We start from the raw sequence: 21,623 nt of genomic DNA on the forward strand, positions 1-21,623 counted from the left end.
CTGGGGGATCTTTCCAGGTCCCTTCCAACCCCTGGGATTCTGGGATTCTGTATTGGCCTGTTTTTTTCCTATTAGCTGGGGCCCAGAGCAGGGACCTGTCACTTTGCTCATCAGCACTTGGGCTTTTTTTTTTCTTCTAGTTGCATTTGCTAATTTGCTAATGGGTTTTCTTTGGATGGCTCTGAAAGTTATTTGTCTTCTCTCATTTAGATCAGAAATGTTGTTACAAGAATCCTTAGTATCTTATATAAAAAAAGCATCATTCTGGGTGCATGAACACATTCCCAAATGGTTTCATACTGGTGAGGTCCCCCCTGCCATTCTCATCCAGTCCTTTGCTGCATCCAGACAGTAAAATATTCATTGGACTTTTTATTTATTTAGGAGAATTGTTCTTTTCTAAGTTGAAACATCATGACATGGGGGTGTGCTTTCCTCCAGGAACACCACAGTCCTTGGCTCAACACTGGCAGAGAAGGTGGGCTGTGTAATGCCTGAGAGAGAACATACTTGGTCAGAGAAGTGTTTCCTATGTCCATTGTCTCTGAATTGTCCCAGCCTGTCCCTGTACTGCTGCTCAAGCTGCTCCATGTCCCAGGGAATGTCATTGTTGCCTGGCTGTGTGTGTCTGAAAAAGCAGCAAAAGGCAGAGAGTGGGTCTGGGCTCTAGATGTTGTTCCCCTGCCTTTCAGATATTTATAAACATTAGTAAGGTCTCCCCTCAGCCTTCTCCTCTCTGGGCTGAACAGTCTCAGCCTTTCCTCATAAGGGAGATGCTCCAATCCCCATCCATCTTTGTTGCCCTCCACTGGACTCTCTCCAGTAGTTCCCTGCTGAGGAGCCCAGAATTGAGGACAGAATAGAGTGGGAGGATGACCTGCCTCGACCTACCGGCCACATTCTTCCTGATGCACCCCAGGACTGCACTGGCCTTTTTGGTCATAAGGGCACAATGCTGTCTGCTAGTTAACTTATTGTGTACTAGGACTCCAAGATCCTTCTCCTCAGGGCTGCTTTCTAGCAGGTCAGCCCCTAACCCTCCTGATCCATGGGGTTGTTCCTCCTCAGGTGCAGGACCTTACATTTGCCCTTGTTGAACCTCATTAGGTTCTTCTCTGCCCAATACTCCAGCCTGTCCAGGTCATGCTGGATGGCAACACAGCCCTCTGGAGTGTCATTGCAACCCTTCAGGTGCTACCCAGGAGCATGTAAAGAGCATCTGGAAACCCCTGGTGTCCTTGTGTCTCCCCACCCAGGCGTTCAGCATGGTGTTCCAGAAGGCCATTGAGAGGGCAGCTCCAGCTGAGAGCCTGGCCGCGCGCGTGCGGAGCCTCACCGACACCATCACCTTCTCTGTGTTCCAGTACACGACCCGGGGGCTGTTTGAGTGTGACAAATTGACCTACACTGCTCAAGTTACCTTCCAGGTAAGCACCACCACTTCATGCCATTTGTACTCAGTGATTTCTTCCACAGGCAGAGGTGTGGGCACTCAGAGAGAGCTCCAGCTCTCAGAGCAGCACAGGCAAGGGCTGGGACCTGATTTTCTTCTCTGCCTCTCTTGCTGAAAACAGCCACAGATGCTGTGTTTGATTTGCATCACACTGACAAGTGGTTGTTGGAGAGAGTAATACCTGCTTGGGAAAAAAAAAAAGGACAAAGCAAGCTGGAATATAATGCTGGTCTGTGTCCTGGCTGCTCAGTAATACCTTGTTTGTTTGGGATTACAGATACTTCTGATGAATAAAGAAATCAACACAGTAGAACTGGATTTCCTGCTAAGGTACCCAGCACAGACTGGAGTCACAAGCCCTGTGGAGTTCCTGTCTGATCACTCCTGGGGAGGAATCAAGGTATCTGCTTCACTTGAACTGTGTGAAATCAACATCCCTGATCTCCTCTAAAAGCCTTTCAGCAGTCTTCATGTTGGTCCTTTCAGCAATTGATGAGCAAAGTTCTCCCCATACCTGAGAAACAGCACAAAACCACCACTGAAATGGAGAGTTCTGATGATCTGTGTGTCCCTGAGAAGGTGATTGTTCCTTCTGAGATTTAGGCTTCTCTCTCTGTGTGGCAGGAAGGAGAATATCCTCTGGGTTTTGTGGTGAAAGTTTGTAAAGAGCATTGAGATCTTCACTGTCTTTGGGAGGAGGTGGGAATTGAAGGTAGGCATGACCATCTGCAGACATGTGCTGGGGCTAGAGCAGTGGCACCTGACAGACCTGCAGAAAGGAGAAGGTCTAACAGCTGCCATGTGTTTGGGGTGAGAGGTGAGGAAAAGCATCCCAAAGAAATGTGAGTTAGCCCATCTGTGCTGCTCTATGTCAACAAATGCAAATTGTGCTGGATTTGGATTGGATTCAGCAGGGCAGGATCTGTTTCCTGGAAAGGGACAAAATGTTCTTCAGATTAAGCCTGTTCATTCCCACCCTCTTGAAGCTGGGATTGTATCTTTTGGGGTTTTGTGGCTTCTGATCAGTCTCTGGCTCCTGCTGTGAATTAAGAATCAGTGTTGTTTGTAGCATCTTGCCTTTGTGGGACATTTCTCTGGTGCTGTCAAGTGGGGAGAGAAGATGTCTTGGTTTTATTGGGACAGTTCTCAAATTGTCATCCTGGGCATTGGGTTTTCCCTTTTCTCTCCATACTGTGTAGACAATGTGTTTTGGTTTTGGAGAGTGACCAAAGTACCTCTGTGCAGCCCAAGACATCTCTGATGTTCTTTTCCTGTTTGCATTGTTTTGTGGAGCTTCCCAGAGCTTTGCAGGAGTCCTGGGCAGCCTGTTCCAATGCTTCACCAGTGAAGACATTTTTCCTAATATCCAGTCTGAACCTCCTCTGGTGCAACTTGACCCCATAAATGGTGGTTCCAACTGCCTCATGACTGTGATGAAGGTGGTACCATTCTCAGCTCAGGTAGTGGCATGACAAGAGGGAATGGCTTTAAACTGGAAGAGGGGAGATTTAGGTGAGACATTAGGAAGAAATTCTTCCCTGTGAGGGTGGTGAGAGCCTGGCCCAGGCTGCCCAGGGAAGCTGTGGCTGCCCCATCCCTGGCAGTGTTGAAGGGCAGGTTGGATGGGGCTTGGAGCAGCCTGGGCTGGTGGGAGGTGTCCCTGCCCATGCAGGGGGTTGGAACTGGATGATCTTTAAGGTCCTTTCCAACCCAAACCATTCTGTGCTAAATGCCAGAAGGAACACTAACTCCCAGTCATTCATTCTTCACTTTCTTTTTGCATCACTATTTGACATACCCAGGAGAACAGGCATTTATGTGCAGAGGGTCTCAGAGAACCTGCCATGAGACCAGCAGTCAGGAGCTCAAATACTATTCAGTAGCTACTCAGCAGAGCTCAAATACTGTCAGTAGCATTCCTAAACAAGGTCTTCTCCCTTCCCACAGCCATGTGCCCCAGCTTCATCCCCAGCAGCAGCCTGCACTTCCTCATCCATCCAAAACTGATGCAGTGTTGAGTGTTTCTCATGCAGTCACTGTAGTAGCTGGAGCCTTATCCTGAGGGAGGCAAAAATCGAGGGTGGGTTGTCACCTGAAGTTGTTTTGTAATGCTTGATTCTCCTTGAGATGAGCCCTTCCCACTCAGCTCCTTCTCTCCCCCTGAGTCTCTTGGGGTTGAGGTGGCACCTGCACGATGCCCAGAAGTGCTGCTCTGCGTCTTCTGCTGCTGCTGAGCTGGGAGATGGCAGGAGGCACAAGTGTCCAGCTGTGCTCCAGGCAGCAGGTGTCTTCAGCACCCCCTGTCCCCACAACCTGCACATCTCAGAGAGTCACAATCTGATCAATAATCTGCCCTAATTGCATCTCAGGATTTGCAGATGGTGAATTCTACAGGATCAGGTACCAAATGCTCCTCGGATTGTCTTTGGTTACGACTCTAGTGTTGATTTTGCCCTAAATAAAGTTGGCTGGTGCCAACTTTATTAGTGTTTATGTTCTAGTAACGTGTGTTGCTTTATTAGCCTTGGAGTCTTTGGCAACTTGTTACTTGAGGCATGGTTTTAGTACAATCACATTTTGTCACAGGCTGCTAAAATTAGCTTAATTAGTCACAGCTTCTATACAGCTTATTAGCAGGCAAAAATCTCCTTTTCCTTCATCAGGACCATGGAAATGCTGTAATAAATGGTCTCTTCAACAAAGCTTGAGCAAAGTCCATTTCAGATTCATATTTCAAACTCCAAGTGGAATTGAACTGCTGCTTTGTTTCACAGAAACACTGCAAATTCTCCTGCACAAAAGTGCTCCCCTTGCCAGGGGTTTCAGGTCAAGGCAGGAGTGCTGAAAGAGATCAATATTGATATTTGTGGGCCATTCTGTGCCTCCCAATTTGGGCTCATTAACTTCAAAGGAAACCTCATTAAGTGTTGAGGACTCTGGGCATGCAAATAGGCTTGTGGGACTCGGCTTCTTATTTATTGGTGTTGTTTGATGAATAATATATATCAGTTAATAGTCCTTTGCAGTTGGTTCAGCTGTTTTCAGCTCCTGATGCTGGAGCATCTGACACATATTTATGATTTAGTCTTCCAGCATTTTAAGCTCAGTACAGAGTTTCCCAGAGCTTTTTGCTGTAATATGTGTGCCAGGGAAGCTCAGTATTTACCACTGCATGAAGAAACCCACAGAGCTGGCCAGAAGGGCAGGGTTTGTTGGGAAGCATCATCTCTTTTATAAGATTTGCTGATAGACTTGGAAAAAAAAAATGTAGGTTTTAGGCTTTTTAGTGCTTCTTTAAGACTGAAACAGGAACAGAATTCAAATTAAGTACAGGTTGAGAAAACCTGGTGAGCTTGGCTTGATTCAGCTCTTCAGCCTGTGAGGGGAACAAGCAGAGCCTGTGAAACCCTGCAGGGCTCTGGAGCAGGGGGATGTGTTAGCAAAGGACCCTGCCATTGTCCTCAGTGCCAACCCTGGGTGATTGAAGGGTTAGTTATGAGCAGGAAGGGGCAAAAATGGTATCATTTAATGAAAGTACTTCCTCTGCTGAGTCCCTGGCTCTGGTGTTCAATAGAACTGGTGGTTTCAGCTCAAGGCCTGTCTCTTGCAGGTACTTCACAGTGATCTCTCAAGAAGTCAAAGGATTCTTTTCCTCTTTATGAGGTTTTCTGGCTTTTTTTTTTTTTTCCAATTTCCTTTATCACAGCAGGTTATACTTTCCTCACCCTCTGCCTTCCCAGCACTTAGCTTGAATGGTTTTATCTCTGCTAGTTCTTCTGCAAAAGTTTTCAGTGTGCATGCAAGGTTGTTCATTTCTCCTGGCTTGGCTGTGTGTTGCTTTACCAATCAAACACCTTAGACCCCAGAGTTTCTGTGCTGCTGCTTCTTGAACTGCACAAGATGTCAGGCCACACACAGCCACGTGCAAGTCACCTTTTTTTATATTCTTGTTGTGTGATTGAACTTCACATAGAATCATTGAAGAGATTGTCCTCTGTAGGGTTTTTTCCCCATTTATTAATTCAGTGCTGTGTGGCTCCTGGTGAGCTCCTGCCTGGACATCTTCCATGGTCACAGATTCAGAAGCAGATGAGCAGGCCAGAAAAAAGTGTGTTCTCCTGACTGTACAGGTACAGTGGGGTCTGAGATAAGGAAAAACTTCTCTCCATAGGGTGAGACAACCTTACTTTGAAACAGCTTTATAGGTGCATGAGCATGGTTTTAGTCCTGAGCCCACCAGTAGGATTTATTAGCTTGGGCAAAGCCTCACACAAGCACCTTCTGTTGAGTGCCCAAAGATCATGCCTGTGTCTCGTTCAGCAGAACAGTCTTTATTTACCTAGGGCAGATCCTATGGATGTACCCAGAGTCCAGTTGGGCTCTTCTTGAGCTTCACCACTTCTAATAAAGCCATTGGTCATGTCCTTGTGGGCATGTCCTTATGGTCTTCATATTTCCCTTGGCCAAAACCAGCCCTTTTTAGAAGCTGAGGGTGGTTCTTGGGCAAGTAAGACTCGCTGAAGGTTGGGTGAATAGATTCCTCAGTGGCTCCACTGATCTCTGCTGTGAAATTCTCCCATGCTCCAGCTCCCTCCATGCTGTGCCCTTCCTGGGGAGCATGTCCCTGTTGCCTTGTGCCTCCTGCAGAGCTGCTGTGCCCCTGGCTCTCCCCAGGTTGGGAGCAGACACCTCTGGGTCTCCTCTCCACGTTTCCCAAGTCTGCTTTGCTCTGGAATATTTTCTGCAGTGCCTCCTTGCTGCTGAATGCAGATGTGTCCCCTGGGATAAGTGAAGCTGCTTAATATACAGCAAGAACACACCTGGCCAACTCAGATTAGTTCTTCATCCCAATCATTTCCCTCATCTTTTTCTGAAGAGGAAGAATTTTCATTATGTAGATATGAAAACACTGCTGAAAGGGCATTGTTTAATAGATGTGATGTTGAATAATGAGCTCTAACTAGTGAATTCAGCTTTCAAGGAGGAGAGCAGCAGTAGACAAAGTAGTATATTAACTCCATATTTATAATTCTGCAGAATGCAGATGATAAGATTGCCTATGTGGCTTATGAAGTAAAATACCAAGTAATATATTTTACATGTAAGGAAACGGTGTCATTGTTTGCTGGGGTGTTTTTAGACAAAAGAACAGACATCTCTCTTCCAACTTTCACTTTTTGTACATTTTTCAAGACTGAGATTTTTCATTCTTGTCAGAGATTCATTGTGACACAATCTGCTGCCTGGTTTGTGCTTTTTTCCCTCATAAGCAAGGTCCTTTGATCAGGCTGGTCAGATATGAAAGGCTTGCAGCTCACAGTTTTCCATCTGCATTCAGAATTCTTCTTCTGCCAGAAAAATCATAGTCTTAATTAAATATCTTCCATTAACTCAGTTCCTCAGATCTACAGCCTTTTTAGTGCATCTTTGATAGAAAAAAAATGGATTCTGACACTTGGATGTGCAGTTCTCTGCTCTCAGCTAGGAGTTCCTTAAGGAACTGGTCCTCACCAGCACCCAGGTCTCAGAGAACTGTTCCCAGTGTGTCACAGAACCACTGTTTGAGAACATTTTGTTGCACACCCCACCTGGCTTCTGAAAATGTTACCTGAAAGGTTCTCCTCCCTCTCTACTCTGTCCTAGTGAGGCCCCATCTGGAGAACTGTGTCCAGTCTTGGGCTTCCCATTACAAGAAAGACAAGGAGCTACTGGAGAGAGTCCAGTGGAGGAGTATGAGTATGATGAGGGGACTGGAGCATCTCTGTTATGAGAGACCTGGGTCTGTTCACCCTGGGGAAAAAAAGCCTGAGAGGGGATCTCATCAGTGCTTCTCAGTATCTGCAGGGCTGTGTCAAGAGGATCTGGCCCAGCTCTGTTCAGTGCCAGGACAAGCAGCAGTGGGTACAAACTGAAACACAGCAAGTTTCATCTGAAAATGAGGACAACTTGACTTTGAGAGTGCCAGAGCCCTGGGCCAGGCTGCCCAGAGAGGCTGTGGAGTCTCCTTCTCTGGAGACATTCCAACCCCACCTGGACATGACCCTGTGTGATGTGCTCTGGGTGCCCCTGCTTTAGCAGAGGGTGGGACTAAATGATCTCCAGAGGTGCCTTCCAAGCCCTACCATGTTGGGATCCTGTGAAATGATTCCCCTTCAGCTTTCATCAGCCTGTGGGCTGGGCTTGCTAGAAGCCAGTCTTGCCCCAGAGCACTGGGGACCAGCCCTGGCCACTGAAACCCTTGCAGCAGCTGCAAGGGACATTGTTTTTCCAGAAGCAGCATCTCCAGGTGGTTGCACAACTCCTGAGCACTGTCAGCTTTTTCTTTGTGGAGCCTGCTCTGCTTAAAAGCTCTAGAATGTGATAAAGAGACATCTCAGTTTTGCAAGTGAAATTGTGAGTAGTCATTAGGATTTCATAGTCTCACAGGTTATTAAAACTGTGAGAGTATTAAATATAGTTTCTTTCCAGTGTTGTCAAGTCATGGGATTTTCACAGAGACATTTGATGATGGGCTCCTTATGGACCTATTTTTTTTTAAAAGTAGGGAGTTCTCTTGAAAAGCACCAGGTATAAGGAGCTCAGACTGAAAGTATGAATCAAGTATAACCTGAAGACTCAGGAAGGATGGACAGCTTGTAAAAAACACCTCACTTTTACATTATGGTTTTATTATGTCTTTTTAGAAACCAGCCTCATGGCTGCTGGGCAACTTGATCACTGGGTGTTAGAAGCTCACTCTGGCAACTCTGGTTTTACTTGTACTGTGTTATTTCCACACTCTTTATGTCAGTGCAGAGCATGGAAAATGAGGAGCTGTTTTGACCCCCCTTGCCCCAGAGCTGTTGGTGAGTCAGGTGGCTCCAGGGCAGGCTGGTTTAAATTGTGGGAATAGTTTAAAATGCAAAACAATCTTTCTGGAAAAGAAGAATTTCCTTTAGAGCCAAGGGGAAGAAAACATGGAGTTAATACCTTTTTTATTTAGATTTTATAAAACCTTCTGAAGCAATGCCCACATGTGGGGCCAGTTTTTCCCAGATGGAGTCCTTAGAGTAACAGCCTTCAGTGAGAAGAGCAAGTGCTTTCTCTAATAATTTTACAAAACCTTTGTTTTGGGGTATTAGGAGATGAATTGCATGTGGTGGCAGTGACACCAGACCTCTGAAATGGATCTTTTCACTGAGACTCAGCCCATCCTCTGGAGGCAGCAAGCAGTGAGGAGAAGCTGAGTGGATCATCTTGTTGTTCCTCTCTGCCTGGGACATCTCCCTTGTCCCTCGAGCCATTGTCTCTTTGCAGAGACCCCCTTCCCCTCCTGCCCCTTGGTGACCCCCTGAAGGGCCAAGCACTAGGGACACCCTCTAATGACACAAACAGTGGCAACTAGGATTTCTTTCTCAAAGCCAATGGCTGATCCAGATTGTGTTTCCTACAGCTGTGGAGGGAAAGGGAATGCTTTGCATTTATGAATGTGTTAAATTCACAGATCTGCTGACATACCAGCTCCAGTGCAAAGCTGGTTCTGAGTTAGACAAGAAACTTGTCAGAGAAAACCCAAGTGCTAAAGCAAGTTGTGATGCAGGGAATGAAACATCGTTCTCTCTGAGGCAACAATGATCCTCCCTTTGACATGGTGCAAAGGGTTTTGCTGGCAGAGTCTCATTTTGAGATAGAAACTCAAGACCCTCCTGTTTCCAGCCATCAGAGATGATTACAGTGTGGGTTGCAAAGGAAGGAACTGGAGCCCTCCAGCCCTTCTCATCGTATTTGGATCAATGTTTTTTGTCTCTCTCAATTTCCATGACAACTCTAATTGACAAATGGAATCTTCCTCATGTGGACAGAAATAGCCACTCTGCACAGGTTGCTGGGTGGTCTCCATCTGCTCTCCCAATGCACCACTCCTGCTTTCACTCCTGCTGCTTGGAAACAGTGACATGTTGTTGTTGGTCTAAGTTTCTTGGAAAATCTCACATCAGAGGGTATGGAAAAGCAATTAATATTCACAGAGAGATTGCTGATTGAGATAGCTTTCACTGCACAGGCTTTTAAATAGCAGCATCTCTTATTAATACCATCACTCCTAATAAATGCAATTAAAATTGTTGGCTAATGAAATTTTTAGTGTTAATTTATATAATCCAGAGTTTATACTCGCAATTAACGCTTTCTTGATTCTGCAACATGTTGTTCAGGGAGGGAGAGACTTATCAGCTCTGATTACATGTCTGTCATTTAGTAAGAAGAAAGCAATTTTTTCAGAGTCTCCCTGGTTAACATCAAGCAAGAGGCTTCTCAAAGCAGCAGCAGACAAAGTTCTGAAGTGGTATTTTAAGTGAGTCACTTCAAAAGTCAACAGTGTTAAGATGTTTTATATAAGCACTGGCCCTGATGAATCCACTGAATTCAACATGTGCCATTGTATTGTGTCCAGCTGTAAAAAAATGTATCCAATGTATTTTTTTTGCTGCAAGGTTTTGGTGATGAGAACATGTGGCATCATTCCTGTGAAGTTCCAGTTCTCACATTCTGTGCCCTGGTTTCTAGTTTTTCTGGTACTGAGTTGGAATGAAATGCTTCTGTTGCTGACACGTCTCCATGCCAGTGCTGAACCACACTTGGGAACATCTGTTGAATCCCCACTTTGTTCACACTCCCCTCTGTGAAATCCTCAGGATCCCTGGGAGCTTGGAGTGGAGCTTGGCATGGAGCTGCTCTGCACCAGTGGAGTCAGGCCCTGCTGCAGCTGCCACGTGGCATTGCAAGGACTCTGCTCTTTGTGCCTCTTGTGGAGTTACTGGTGAGGCTGGGACTTTGGGGGAGCATTGATAGTGATGTCTGCAAGGACTTATCCACCTGTAGCTTTAACTCTGGCCCCTAGAGCACATGATCTGGGAGGAAAGGTGGAAGGATTTGTCCAGGTATGAGATGACAGAGCCAAACTCTCCTTGTTATTGGCAGTGAATTTCCTAAGGATCAGCTGTGGCAAATCCCAGGTAGGGAGGTTCAGCCTGAGGGTATGAAAACAATGAAAGCTTCTTTCCCAGGAGCTCCACAATAGGGCACCCAGGGAGCTGGGAGAGCTTCAGTTTAGAGGTCAGATGCTGGGAATGCATATTCAATAAATGTCCTGGCTCCCACTGGGAACAGCTTTGCATTCTCTTTCTCCCTGTCACCTCCAGGCATCCCCACTGCTAAAACCATCAGCTCATTTATCCTGAGGAGCCCCCTCTGTGTTCAGTCTCTTAGAAAGAGCAAAGTTTGACACTGCTCCTGCCTCTCCTGGGGAAGCCTTTCCAGAGGGAAAGCATGGCTTTCCTGCATGGCTTTCCCTGCCTCCTGGTTTCTTGAGAGCAGAGTGGGCTCCAGTGTCTTCTGCTTCATTGGTAGCAGCATCATCTCCAAGGCAACCTCTCAGCACTTCTGTAGGGCATTGGAATGACTTTCCAAGCTTTGGTGTATGGTTTCAGTTGATCTGAACAAGGTGTGACACCAGCATTTCTCCAGAATTTTTCTCAGTTGCTTTCCATAGGGGAGCTGGATGGAATGTGAGCTGGAGCATTAATGGTGCTGAACACCTCTGCCCATCAAAAGCTTCTGCTTTGCTCCCAGCGTGGCCTTCTGTTTCTACAGAAAATAGCTCATTCACTGTCTTTTGTACTCCACTTGTCTTTCCCACTTCATGTTCAACTGCTCCCAGCTTCAAATTATGCAAAACACTCTGAAGATGTTTGTTTCAGCGAGAATTTCACTTGAAACCCAGAAGAACCTTACAAGCTGTGCAATACGTTTTGCTGTCACTTCTATGAGAGATAATTTGGATTCTTTACTCCTCTGCATAGCATTTATAGTTGCCACTTTCTAGCTGCATTTTCATTGTAATTACCATTTATTGACTGCCATGCTCAGCTGTTCTTCCCAGCATCCTTCAGCTACCTGTTTCTGCCACAGACTTGTAGCCCTGAAAGTTCATTTTCCTGTGCATTTGGCAAGTAGAAATTGGAGTGATTTGATTTTTACAGGAGCACAGTGTGATGTGCTTGCTTGGACAAAGAAAACACCCACCCACTGACACCCTGCACTGTGTTGCTGGAGACCTGGGGCTCAGGCTGGTTATTGATGTGTGTGTGTGGTTCTGTTTCTTGAGATTTGTGAAGTCTCAATGTTGTTTCACAGTATGTGTGCATCAGAGTGTGCAGAGAGAGAAGAGTATGCACGGGGCAGCAGGGAGAGAAAAATAACTCCATGTAGATAAAGATGAAGAGAATTAATATTCCAACTGTAAAATCCCTTAAAAAACAGTTTTGGTGAGCGTGGCACATCTGAGTCTCTGCTTAGCTTTGGGTACTGAGCTCCCTGGGTACAAAAGCACATTTTTCTGTCAATTGTTGTGATTTTTTGCTGCACAGCTCTCCTGGTGTCTGTGGAAGCAGTAAGGAGTCTTTTTGCAGACTGGCAGCTCCTGGGAATACCAGCAGTGTGCTCTCCTGGCAGGCTTGGGCTCTACATTTCCAGTTCCCATCCAAATCAGGCCTTGCTGGGATAACAGGCAGCACCAAGTATTTGTCACCTGAGATTTTTCAGTTCTGATTTCAAAACAGGAGAGCAGATTTCTTCTTGCTTTGGGTTATGGAGAACTGCTTTATGGGTGGAGGGGCCGGAGCAGCTCTGCTCTGGAGCCAGGCTGGGAGAGTTGGGGTGTTCAGCCTGGAGAGGAGAAGGCTCCAGGGAGACCTTAGAGCAGCTTCCAGTGCCTGAAGGGGCTCCAGGAAAGCTGGGGAGGGGCTTGGGACAAGGGCAGGGAGGGAGAGGACAAGGGGGAAGGGACTGAAGCTAGAAGAGGGGAGATTTAGGTGAGACATGAGGAGGAAATTCTTTAGTGTGAAGGTGGTGAGACCCTGGCCCATGTTGCCCAGGGAACCTGCTCTAGTGGGAGGTGTCCCTGCCCATGCAGGGAGCTTGAAACTAGATGATCTTTAAGGTCCCTTCCAACCCAGAACAGTCTGGGATTCTGTGATTCTATGATGCCAAATTCTTACATTGTTTCTTGTATAGTCACTTCCAAACTCCCATGACTCAGTTCCTGTGCTGCAGGGATGAAAGCCTGGATGCCCTGTGTGCCAATGGGTGTTGTAGGAATTTGGATGAGAGCATCAGGGAAGGCTGTGTTAGGTGCAGCATGACTTTAGAGCTGATGTTCTGCAGGCAGCCTTGAGATATGTCATAGAGTCATACAAGTCCTTCCACAAGCATGAAACTGTCCTTGGTCATATTTTCCTGTGGCCTTGCAAATGGACCATCTTAATTCCTGTTCCTGTGACAATGAGTTGATGAAAGGAGAATGGAGAAAGTCTGATATTGGTGGGTTTCTGGTGGTGGTTCCCAGGCTCCAGCTGTGATGCTTCTGGTGGAGCAAAACTTGGTGGTGTTAGAAAAACAGTTCAGAGCCACGTTGGTTTGTCCTTCTGAAGGCCTTCCTTGACATTTTTCCAGGCTCTCTCAGCCATGGAAGAATTCAGAAACCTGGATCGGGATATTGAGGGCTCTGCCAAACGGTGGAAGAAATTTGTTGAGTCAGAGTGTCCTGAAAAGGAGAAGTTCCCTCAGGAATGGAAGAACAAGTCGGCTCTGCAGCGCCTGTGCATCATGAGAGCCCTGCGACCCGACCGCATGGCCTACGCTGTCAGGTGGGGACCCTTCCCTGCTGCCTCCCAGCTTTGGGCCTGTCTTTCCTAGGGAAAAGGAGTCATTCAGGAATAGGTTTAGATTTATTGATTGTAGAAAGTGAGTTCTGCAAAACTGTTTCCTATAAAGGAGGAAAATGCTGAACGAGTCGTCTCTGAACTCGGTACAACAGTCACCACGTCCCGTGTTACTGACATTTCTGGTGTAGGGAGATCTAACCCCAGTTTCACCAGTAGTGATGGAGTAGAACTAGCACTGGGTGAGGAGCAGACATGGCAAGCTAGAAAGGAGCACCATCATGCAGATGTTATGCATCTGCTAGAGCCTTCTCATGATCAATACAGCTTCTAAAGTTCATTGAAGTTGATTTTAGTTACTAGGTCTTTTATGGCTGTTCCTTAGGCACAGGGTAAAGTGAAGAAGGAAAGTCTCATAGAGCTTTTTCCTTTCTTTTTTCTTTTTTCCTTTTTTTTTTTTCCCCTCTAAAATACAAAATTTATGTGATGCTAGTTCTGAAAGCTGTAGTTGTAAATTATGTAGTGAAGGTAACCAGGCAAGTCTAAGCTTCATGAACGTTTGCAGAGCAGTGTGCTTGTTCCAGGAGAAACAAAAGGTCTTTCTCCCCATTAGGACTTGTTTTTTCCTTCTCTGCCCTAGCAGTCTATGATTTGACATTTCTGCCATGTCTCTCATGCTACTGCCTCTCCAATAGTTCATATTGCTCCACCATCTGGCATGTGTGTGTATATGGGTGCATGTAGCAGATTGTATTACTTAGTGTATGAACTAGAATTCTGTTTGTGCTTTAAAATTCACAGGAAAATGCAGCAAAGACTGAGTGAAGCCTCCTTCTGATCATTGTTATTATGTTTTATGAAATTAAATGCCATCATTAATCATAATCATACCATTCTAAACCATCTCCTTTTTCCTTTCTTACTCCGGATTCTCCATGAGTTCTCATCTGAAAAGATTGATTTTACTGTTTTACTGCTGTTTGGTTTGAGTAAAAGGAGCTGTTTTCTGAACTTTTCAATGCATATTTCACTTCAGCAAGTTGAATTAATGTCTTTCTATCAAAATGGCTGTACTCACATGGCACAAAAATAATTAGATTAGGAAACTTAAACACCTTTCATAGTTTATGAAAAGGTAACAGAATCCAAGTCCAAAAGCTTGGCTGGATGTTTTTAGGGCTTTTTCATTTGCACAAGAATATTGAAAAGTTGGGGGTTTTGGTTTTGCTTCTTACCTAGAAGTAGGTTAGGATGTAAACAAGTGCAAACAGCATCAGGTCACAGCTCCTGCCCTAAGACTTCCTTTGTAGATGTGACACCATTTTTCCTTGAACCACAGGATAGTCAGGCACTAGGCCAGAAAGGCTCCCAAAGAGCTTTTGGTCAGTTAAATCTTATACTTCAAAAGCAAATGTGTGATTATTAATGGTAATAATGACAGCCAAAATATGTTTGGCTTCCTGGTTCCTTCTTGATAGTATCATACTTCTCAAACCTTTCTTCAGCCACCATCTGGCTAAGAGAGCTACCATTGCCTTAGTGAAGAGCTTGGGTATTCCTGAGGGATCCACCTTTCTGGAAAACACATGAGTCTGTTCATCTGTCTTGTCATGTCAGTCAGTGAAGTTCTCCAATGTAGGAAGGAAAAGCCATATTTGGATTGAGCTTAAGCTCAATACCATCATCATTCCTGACAGCCACCACACAGAAGGCTAGTGTCTCATTTTCCTAAGCACTGTCAAAGCTGTGTTGTGGTTGTGACCCTTCAAAGACCAGGGGATCCTGTAGAGCACTGGGGAGTGGCCCACTCTGACCATGAGGACTCCAGCCTCAAGAGCTCTGCTTTAGCCAGGAGTGTTTCAAGATCATGCAAGGGCTAAATTCATCAGGTTTGGGATTCCTGCAGTGTCACTGGGTCCCACAAGTTGTTTGGCAGTTCCCAACTTGCAGATGACTTCCTGCTGTGTATCTGGTCAATCTGCTAACCTTAAATACTGTACTGATGATCAATGGACATCCCTACCAGGCCTGACCTCCCTGTCTCCCTCAGAGTCTTTACAAGTGCACTTTAGGAGTCAAGGAGTAACTTGGTAGCCTAAACACAGGTTTAGGTGCAAGATGTCCTAGATGCCCTAGAAAATCCCTACCTCATTTCCAGCTGCTTTTCAGAATGTTGCAAGACCCTTTATGTCCCATGGCCTTTTGGGCAGCTCCATGAAGGTGGTCTAGGAAGCTCTTTGGTATATAAATGATCCACCCCTCGGTGGGTTTCTTGCATTTCCCTGTCTTAGAAGTTGGGTTTTTCTGCCACTCTTCATAGTAGATCCCTGGGGACATGTTGCCACATCCATGATGAGGTCAGATTAGTCCAGCAGTTACTAGCAAGGTATAACTTGGTCATGGGGAAGTCCTTCCAGAAGCACTGGTACTTCTGCCTTGAGGGATAGACCCTGAAACAATGCAGAAGGACTAATGACTCTGGAGGACTCAGGACTCTGACAGCACCTCCAGCCATGGTTATGAGACTTCTGTGGACAGTTCAGATAAAGGCTCTTAGGCAGCTGTGGCTTCATGTCACCTAGAAAAGCTGTGAGCCAGTTATTTGCCTTGCACACTACTTTTGCTTTTCATTCTGGCACCACTTCTCCAATTCTGTTTCTTCTACTGTGAACCACCCCTACCTTGTTTGAAAGGCACTGAGGGTTTTCACTCCTCCAGCCCTGTCTCTGAGGGCAGGCTTTCCTCTCCTGCATGTGTGATCCATGGCAAAGACCCCAAGTCACATTAGTTGTGTTTCTCCATCTCCAAGGCATTATTTCATAGAGCTGAGACTTGATGTAAAACAAGAATGTTGTGACCTTATATCTGAGGGACCTTCCTCTAACGTTGTGGCTGAAGCTTTCCAGCAGCTCCTCAGCAAATCTTGACCCAGAACAGAAGACTCTACTTGAAAGAGGTACCAAAATGGAAGCTTTTTCTCTTGAAATCCCTTTAGGCATTTCTATTCCAACTGCCTTTCACTAGTCCTTGAAGGAGACTCTCCTCTCTCTTAGAATTTGGCTGATCTCCTGCTCTCATCTACCAGCTGCAAAGGGGCTGATGTTTTCTGTGGTCCTGAGGTTTTCAAAAGGCCTCAGTTGTGCATCTCCACCAGAAGAGTAACTGCTCATTCCTGGGGTTGGAATAGAACATTCCTACCTTGGAATCAATGTTAACCTCCAAGCTCACCCTGGGGAAATCCAGCCTGGACATTCTCCATACCCTGTGTTCAGTTCAGGCAGCTGATGGGGGGAGCTGGATTTTTTCCTTTTCCCTCAGTTGTATTTTTGTCTTGTGACTCTCCTGCAGAGGCTGAGCTCTGTGCACTGAGATATTCTTAGCACTCTTCCCTTTGATCTTCCCAGAACAAAGTAGTTTTGTAAATCATCTGGACTTTTTGTGCCTTTTGGTGATGAATCCAAAGGAATGCTGTTCCCTCTCAAAGCCTGGATGGATTACAAACTCCTCAGCACTCTTCAATACATCGACTTAACTATTTCCTCTCTCCTGAGATACTTTGGTCAGAATCAAGCCTTGTATTGAACTTCTGAGCACAGCATTGGTTCTGTTCTCCCTTCTCACTTCCTTTTCCTATGTCAGCTACTGATGTGCCATGTGTCATTTTACCCCTAAAAATGCCAGACATGCTACTGAGTGATAAATCCAGGAGCCCAGCCTGCAGATCCTCTCTAAGATTATTTCATGCCCTTTTTTTATGATGATTCATTTAGTTCCTAATTTGGTTGAATCAGGAAAATCAAAGCTAATTCATCAATTATTTGCAGGGGAATCTGTCTTTCCTGAACAGTAGTAGACTGGTTAAACTTTTGTTTCTTTCTGGCAGAGATTTTGTAGAAGAAAAGCTGGGCAGTAAATATGTGGTAGGGAGATCCCTGGATTTTGCAACAACTTTTGAGGAATCAGGACCTGCAACCCCAATGTTTTTTATCCTGTCCCCAGGAATTGACCCACTGAAGGATGTGGAGAAACAAGGTAAATAAATCATGGCTTTATCTCCTGCATAATTATCTTGGTATGATATTCTTGTTCTGGTTTTGTTGTTTGGTTTTTTTCCCCCTCATCTCTTTGTAGATAATGGAATAATCTGTTAAAAATAGATAATTGTGAGAGGATATTATTGGTTTGGAGGGGTTTGTCTGCTTTCTTAAAGGTTTTTTTGGATTTTCATCTAAAGTTTAAATTAAATTTGTCTATTTGTTTTCCTGCACTGCCTGGATTCCCAGTGTGCTTCACACTGCAATGATTTCTGAGCTGGTCTTGTACACAACCCATAATTTACATCAGAGATGTCTAATATGCTGTCAGATAGCTAAAAATAAGCCACAGCTCCCTGTTGCAGTCTGCTGGTTAGTGGCAGGTTTTCCAAGTTTTCATCCTGTCCTTCCTGAGTTGATTTTCATGTGGATGCTCCAATATGGTGCTGGCTTCAGAGCCAGAGGGGCTGCTCCAGGGTGACTCATTGGAGAAGGCAGAGATTTCCCTTGACTCTGACTCTAGAGTCAGTGCCTGGGATCCAAAGCTGTCCCAGCTCCACTGTGGAAGAATTCCCATTTTCAGCCTGAATGTGGAAGTTACACTAAGTCTGGGAATGGGGTCACTTCTGACAGCTGAATGGAGGTCATTGTGGTCACTTCCTTAGTGACAAGACAAAGGGGAATGGTTTCAGGCTGAAACAGGGGAGACTGAGATGAGATGTTAGGAGCAAATTCTTTGGTGTGAGGGTGGTGAGAGCCTGGCCCAGGTTGCCCAGGGAAGCTGTGGCTGCCCCATCCCTGGCAGTGTTGAAGGGCAGGTTGGATGGGGCTTGGAGCAGCCTGGGCTGGTGGGAGGTGTCCCTGCCCATGCAGGGGGTTGAACTACAGGTCCCTTCCAACCCAAACCAGACTGGGATTCTGTGATTTGAGACTGTTACAGTGGAAGGGCTCCATCACTCTGCTGAGGGCTCAGTTGCCTTTGGGTACAGCTGTAGGGCTGCTCCAGGTTGCCATTCTGCTGATCAGGTGTCTTTTCTCCTTCTCCAGCAATGCATTCCAGCCCAGCACACATGGCACTATGGAATATAGCTGATTTAAACTATGTATTACATATCAAACTACCAGAGTAGAGCTTCTGTGTAGTTTCCAGCAGGAAGGTCTCCAGGCTAAAGATCAGCAGGGCTGGCAGCCCCAGCAGAGAAACCAGTAACACTGAACTAAACCATCATCCAGGCAAGAAGTGGAAGAACACTGACCTCTGGATTTCTTTTCCTCACTATGTTGCACCTTCTGGGTGATCCTGACTTAATGGTTGGGTCAGTCTGTACCCACATTCCCAGAAGCAGCTTTCAGAGATGTTAAAGCCCAGCAGAGCCTGAGCCACAGGCCTTGTGGCTGTTCCTGCACTTCACACTGAGTTTCCTGCTCTTTTCTGCCCTGATACCAGGTCTCATTATTGTGAATGGAAGGGGACTCCCCTGAGGAAGGTCCTGTCATCTGCTTGGCTTCCCTTTGGAATCATGCCAGTGTTCCTGTCTCTCACTGTGTTCTTTTCTTGTATGGGAAATGAAGCACCAACATCCAACCAGGAAGGGTTTAATTGAATTGTAAAGATGAGTCCAGCTGAGCACCTGGGGTCAGGCAGCCAGAAAAGCTCCAGCAAGTCAAAGTGAAAAAGGAAAAAGCAATGCCATGAAACCATTGCTACAGTGCTGCACTGGCCTTAGGGCCTGCCTTGCTGGGCTCTGGGTTGGGTTCATTATTCAGTATTTTCTCTGCCCTTCATTAGGTTTTTTGAAAGTGCAAATCTGGCTGGATAATTCTTGTGACTAGAAGGTGGCTTCTTGCAGGTGCTGTCCACTCATGGGACCTTTCCTTGGCCACATGGGTAGGACCCTGCAGGAACCACTGTTGGGCTCAGGAAGCTTCTGTGCTCCCTGGGACAACGTGCAGCCTCCCTCTCCAGGTCAGCAAGGAAGGAGGAAGGCTGGTGGTGTCTGTGGGGAGGCAGCCCAGACTCACTGAGTGTCCCACTGCAGCCCTGTTCCTATCTGTGATGTGGAAGTAACAACTGGTATTAATTGTGTTCATCACCTGGTCTGGGGTAGAGCCCTGCTCTTTGCATATTTTCCCCATCACTGCTGGAGAGGGTGGGTCTGAGGAGGTTAGCAGCTCTCAAAGCTGGCAGCAGCCAGAGATGGTGAGAAGGAAGACAGGAAACTCTCAGATGTGGGGTAAGCTGTGTGCTGGGGAGTTGCTGCAGCAAGGCTGAGCTCCAGCACTGGGAAGACTTTGGATGTTTGTTTTACTTCTGGCCATCTGTTTCAGTCCTGGACCACGAGCTCAATTCTTCCTCTTCTGAGATGAATCTCCTTGTTTTACTGTGACACTTGCCTGCTTTTAGCAGAAATGAAGGGTACAGTGTCTGCATGAAGGCAAATCTGCATGCAGGGCTAAGTGTGGGCAATCCCAAAGGATCAGCACGTGGGGACATCCTACTATGTGACGCGTGGAGTGAGTGTGGGTGTTTGTTGAGCTGCTTCCCTCCAGCAGCACAAATTGGTGCTCATTATCTGAGGAGCACAGAGCAGAGAGATCTTGCTCCAGGCAGTCACTTCTCCTGAGGAGCAACTGGTGTCCTCTGTCTTAGGGTGACAGACAGATTCAGAAAACTGAACAGGAGATCTTTAGCTGTGATCACCTAAAGGATCTGAGGCACTGGGATGCTCCAGAGAAATCAGGGGAGTCTGAAGGAGTATCACAGATTAAATGAAGAGACACTAAGTAGCTGCCATCCTTCTTCCAGAGTGAGATAGTAAATAGCATGGGTTTTGGGGCCCCAACTTGCACCCTGCAGGGAGGGATGTAGAAGAGACTGTAGGAGATGGTCTGCAGGGCTTCTGGAGCCCCCTTCCCATGGGCTCTGCTGCAGCCCCACTGCCCATGGCCTTCCCACACACCCTGGGGTGCTCCAAGGGGCAACTGCACATCTGCCAAAGCCCATGATGATCCAAGAGAAATCCAGAGGGCTGACTGGTCTCTAGATCCCAGAGACCTGAGAGACCTTGGTCAAGGCCATGGGAAACTCACAGGTTTTATTCCAGTTGCCTTCTCAAAGCTGAATGAGTTCCTGACCTTACTGCTGGTTCTCACATGCATCACCAGGTGCATTTCCCCACCAAACACTGTCTTGTTCAAAGCCTATTTAATCAGCAGGACTGAGCTCTGTGCACTGAGATATTCTTAGCACTCTTCCCTTTGATCTTCCCAGAACAAAGTAGTTTTGTAAATCATCTGGACTTTTTGTGCCTTTTGGTGATGAATCCAAAGGAATGCTGTTCCCTCTCAAAGCCTGGATGGATTACAAACTCCTCAGCACTCTTCAATACATCGACTTAACTATTTCCTCTCTCCTGAGATACTTTGGTCAGAATCAAGCCTTGTATTGAACTTCTGAGCACAGCATTGGTTCTGTTCTCCCTTCTCACTTCCTTTTCCTATGTCAGCTACTGATGTGCCATGTGTCATTTTACCCCTAAAAATGCCAGACATGCTACTGAGTGATAAATCCAGGAGCCCAGCCTGCAGATCCTCTCTAAGATTATTTCATGCCCTTTTTTTATGATGATTCATTTAGTTCCTAATTTGGTTGAATCAGGAAAATCAAAGCTAATTCATCAATTATTTGCAGGGGAATCTGTCTTTCCTGAACAGTAGTAGACTGGTTAAACTTTTGTTTCTTTCTGGCAGAGATTTTGTAGAAGAAAAGCTGGGCAGTAAATATGTGGTAGGGAGATCCCTGGATTTTGCAACAACTTTTGAGGAATCAGGACCTGCAACCCCAATGTTTTTTATCCTGTCCCCAGGAATTGACCCACTGAAGGATGTGGAGAAACAAGGTAAATAAATCATGGCTTTATCTCCTGCATAATTATCTTGGTATGATATTCTTGTTCTGGTTTTGTTGTTTGGTTTTTTTCCCCCTCATCTCTTTGTAGATAATGGAATAATCTGTTAAAAATAGATAATTGTGAGAGGATATTATTGGTTTGGAGGGGTTTGTCTGCTTTCTTAAAGGTTTTTTTGGATTTTCATCTAAAGTTTAAATTAAATTTGTCTATTTGTTTTCCTGCACTGCCTGGATTCCCAGTGTGCTTCACACTGCAATGATTTCTGAGCTGGTCTTGTACACAACCCATAATTTACATCAGAGATGTCTAATATGCTGTCAGATAGCTAAAAATAAGCCACAGCTCCCTGTTGCAGTCTGCTGGTTAGTGGCAGGTTTTCCAAGTTTTCATCCTGTCCTTCCTGAGTTGATTTTCATGTGGATGCTCCAATATGGTGCTGGCTTCAGAGCCAGAGGGGCTGCTCCAGGGTGACTCATTGGAGAAGGCAGAGATTTCCCTTGACTCTGACTCTAGAGTCAGTGCCTGG

General features: G+C 45.9%; 1 protein-coding gene across 1 annotated transcript in view; it reads left to right on the forward strand.

The window, feature by feature from the left end:
- DNAH9 (dynein, axonemal, heavy chain 9) overlaps positions 1–21,623 on the forward strand; it is a 164,944-nt gene that overhangs the window by 106,947 nt on the left and 36,374 nt on the right. Inside the window, 4 exon segments of the mRNA XM_010008230.1 lie at positions 1,257–1,427; positions 1,731–1,853; positions 12,944–13,137; positions 17,036–17,184. Of these exon segments, the coding sequence (XP_010006532.1) occupies positions 1,257–1,427; positions 1,731–1,853; positions 12,944–13,137; positions 17,036–17,184 (637 nt within the window).

Source organism: Chaetura pelagica, unplaced genomic scaffold (assembly GCF_000747805.2).
Source record: "Chaetura pelagica isolate M959 unplaced genomic scaffold, ChaPel_1.0 scaffold471, whole genome shotgun sequence".
In the NCBI taxonomy this organism is placed as follows: Eukaryota; Metazoa; Chordata; class Aves; order Apodiformes; family Apodidae; genus Chaetura; species Chaetura pelagica.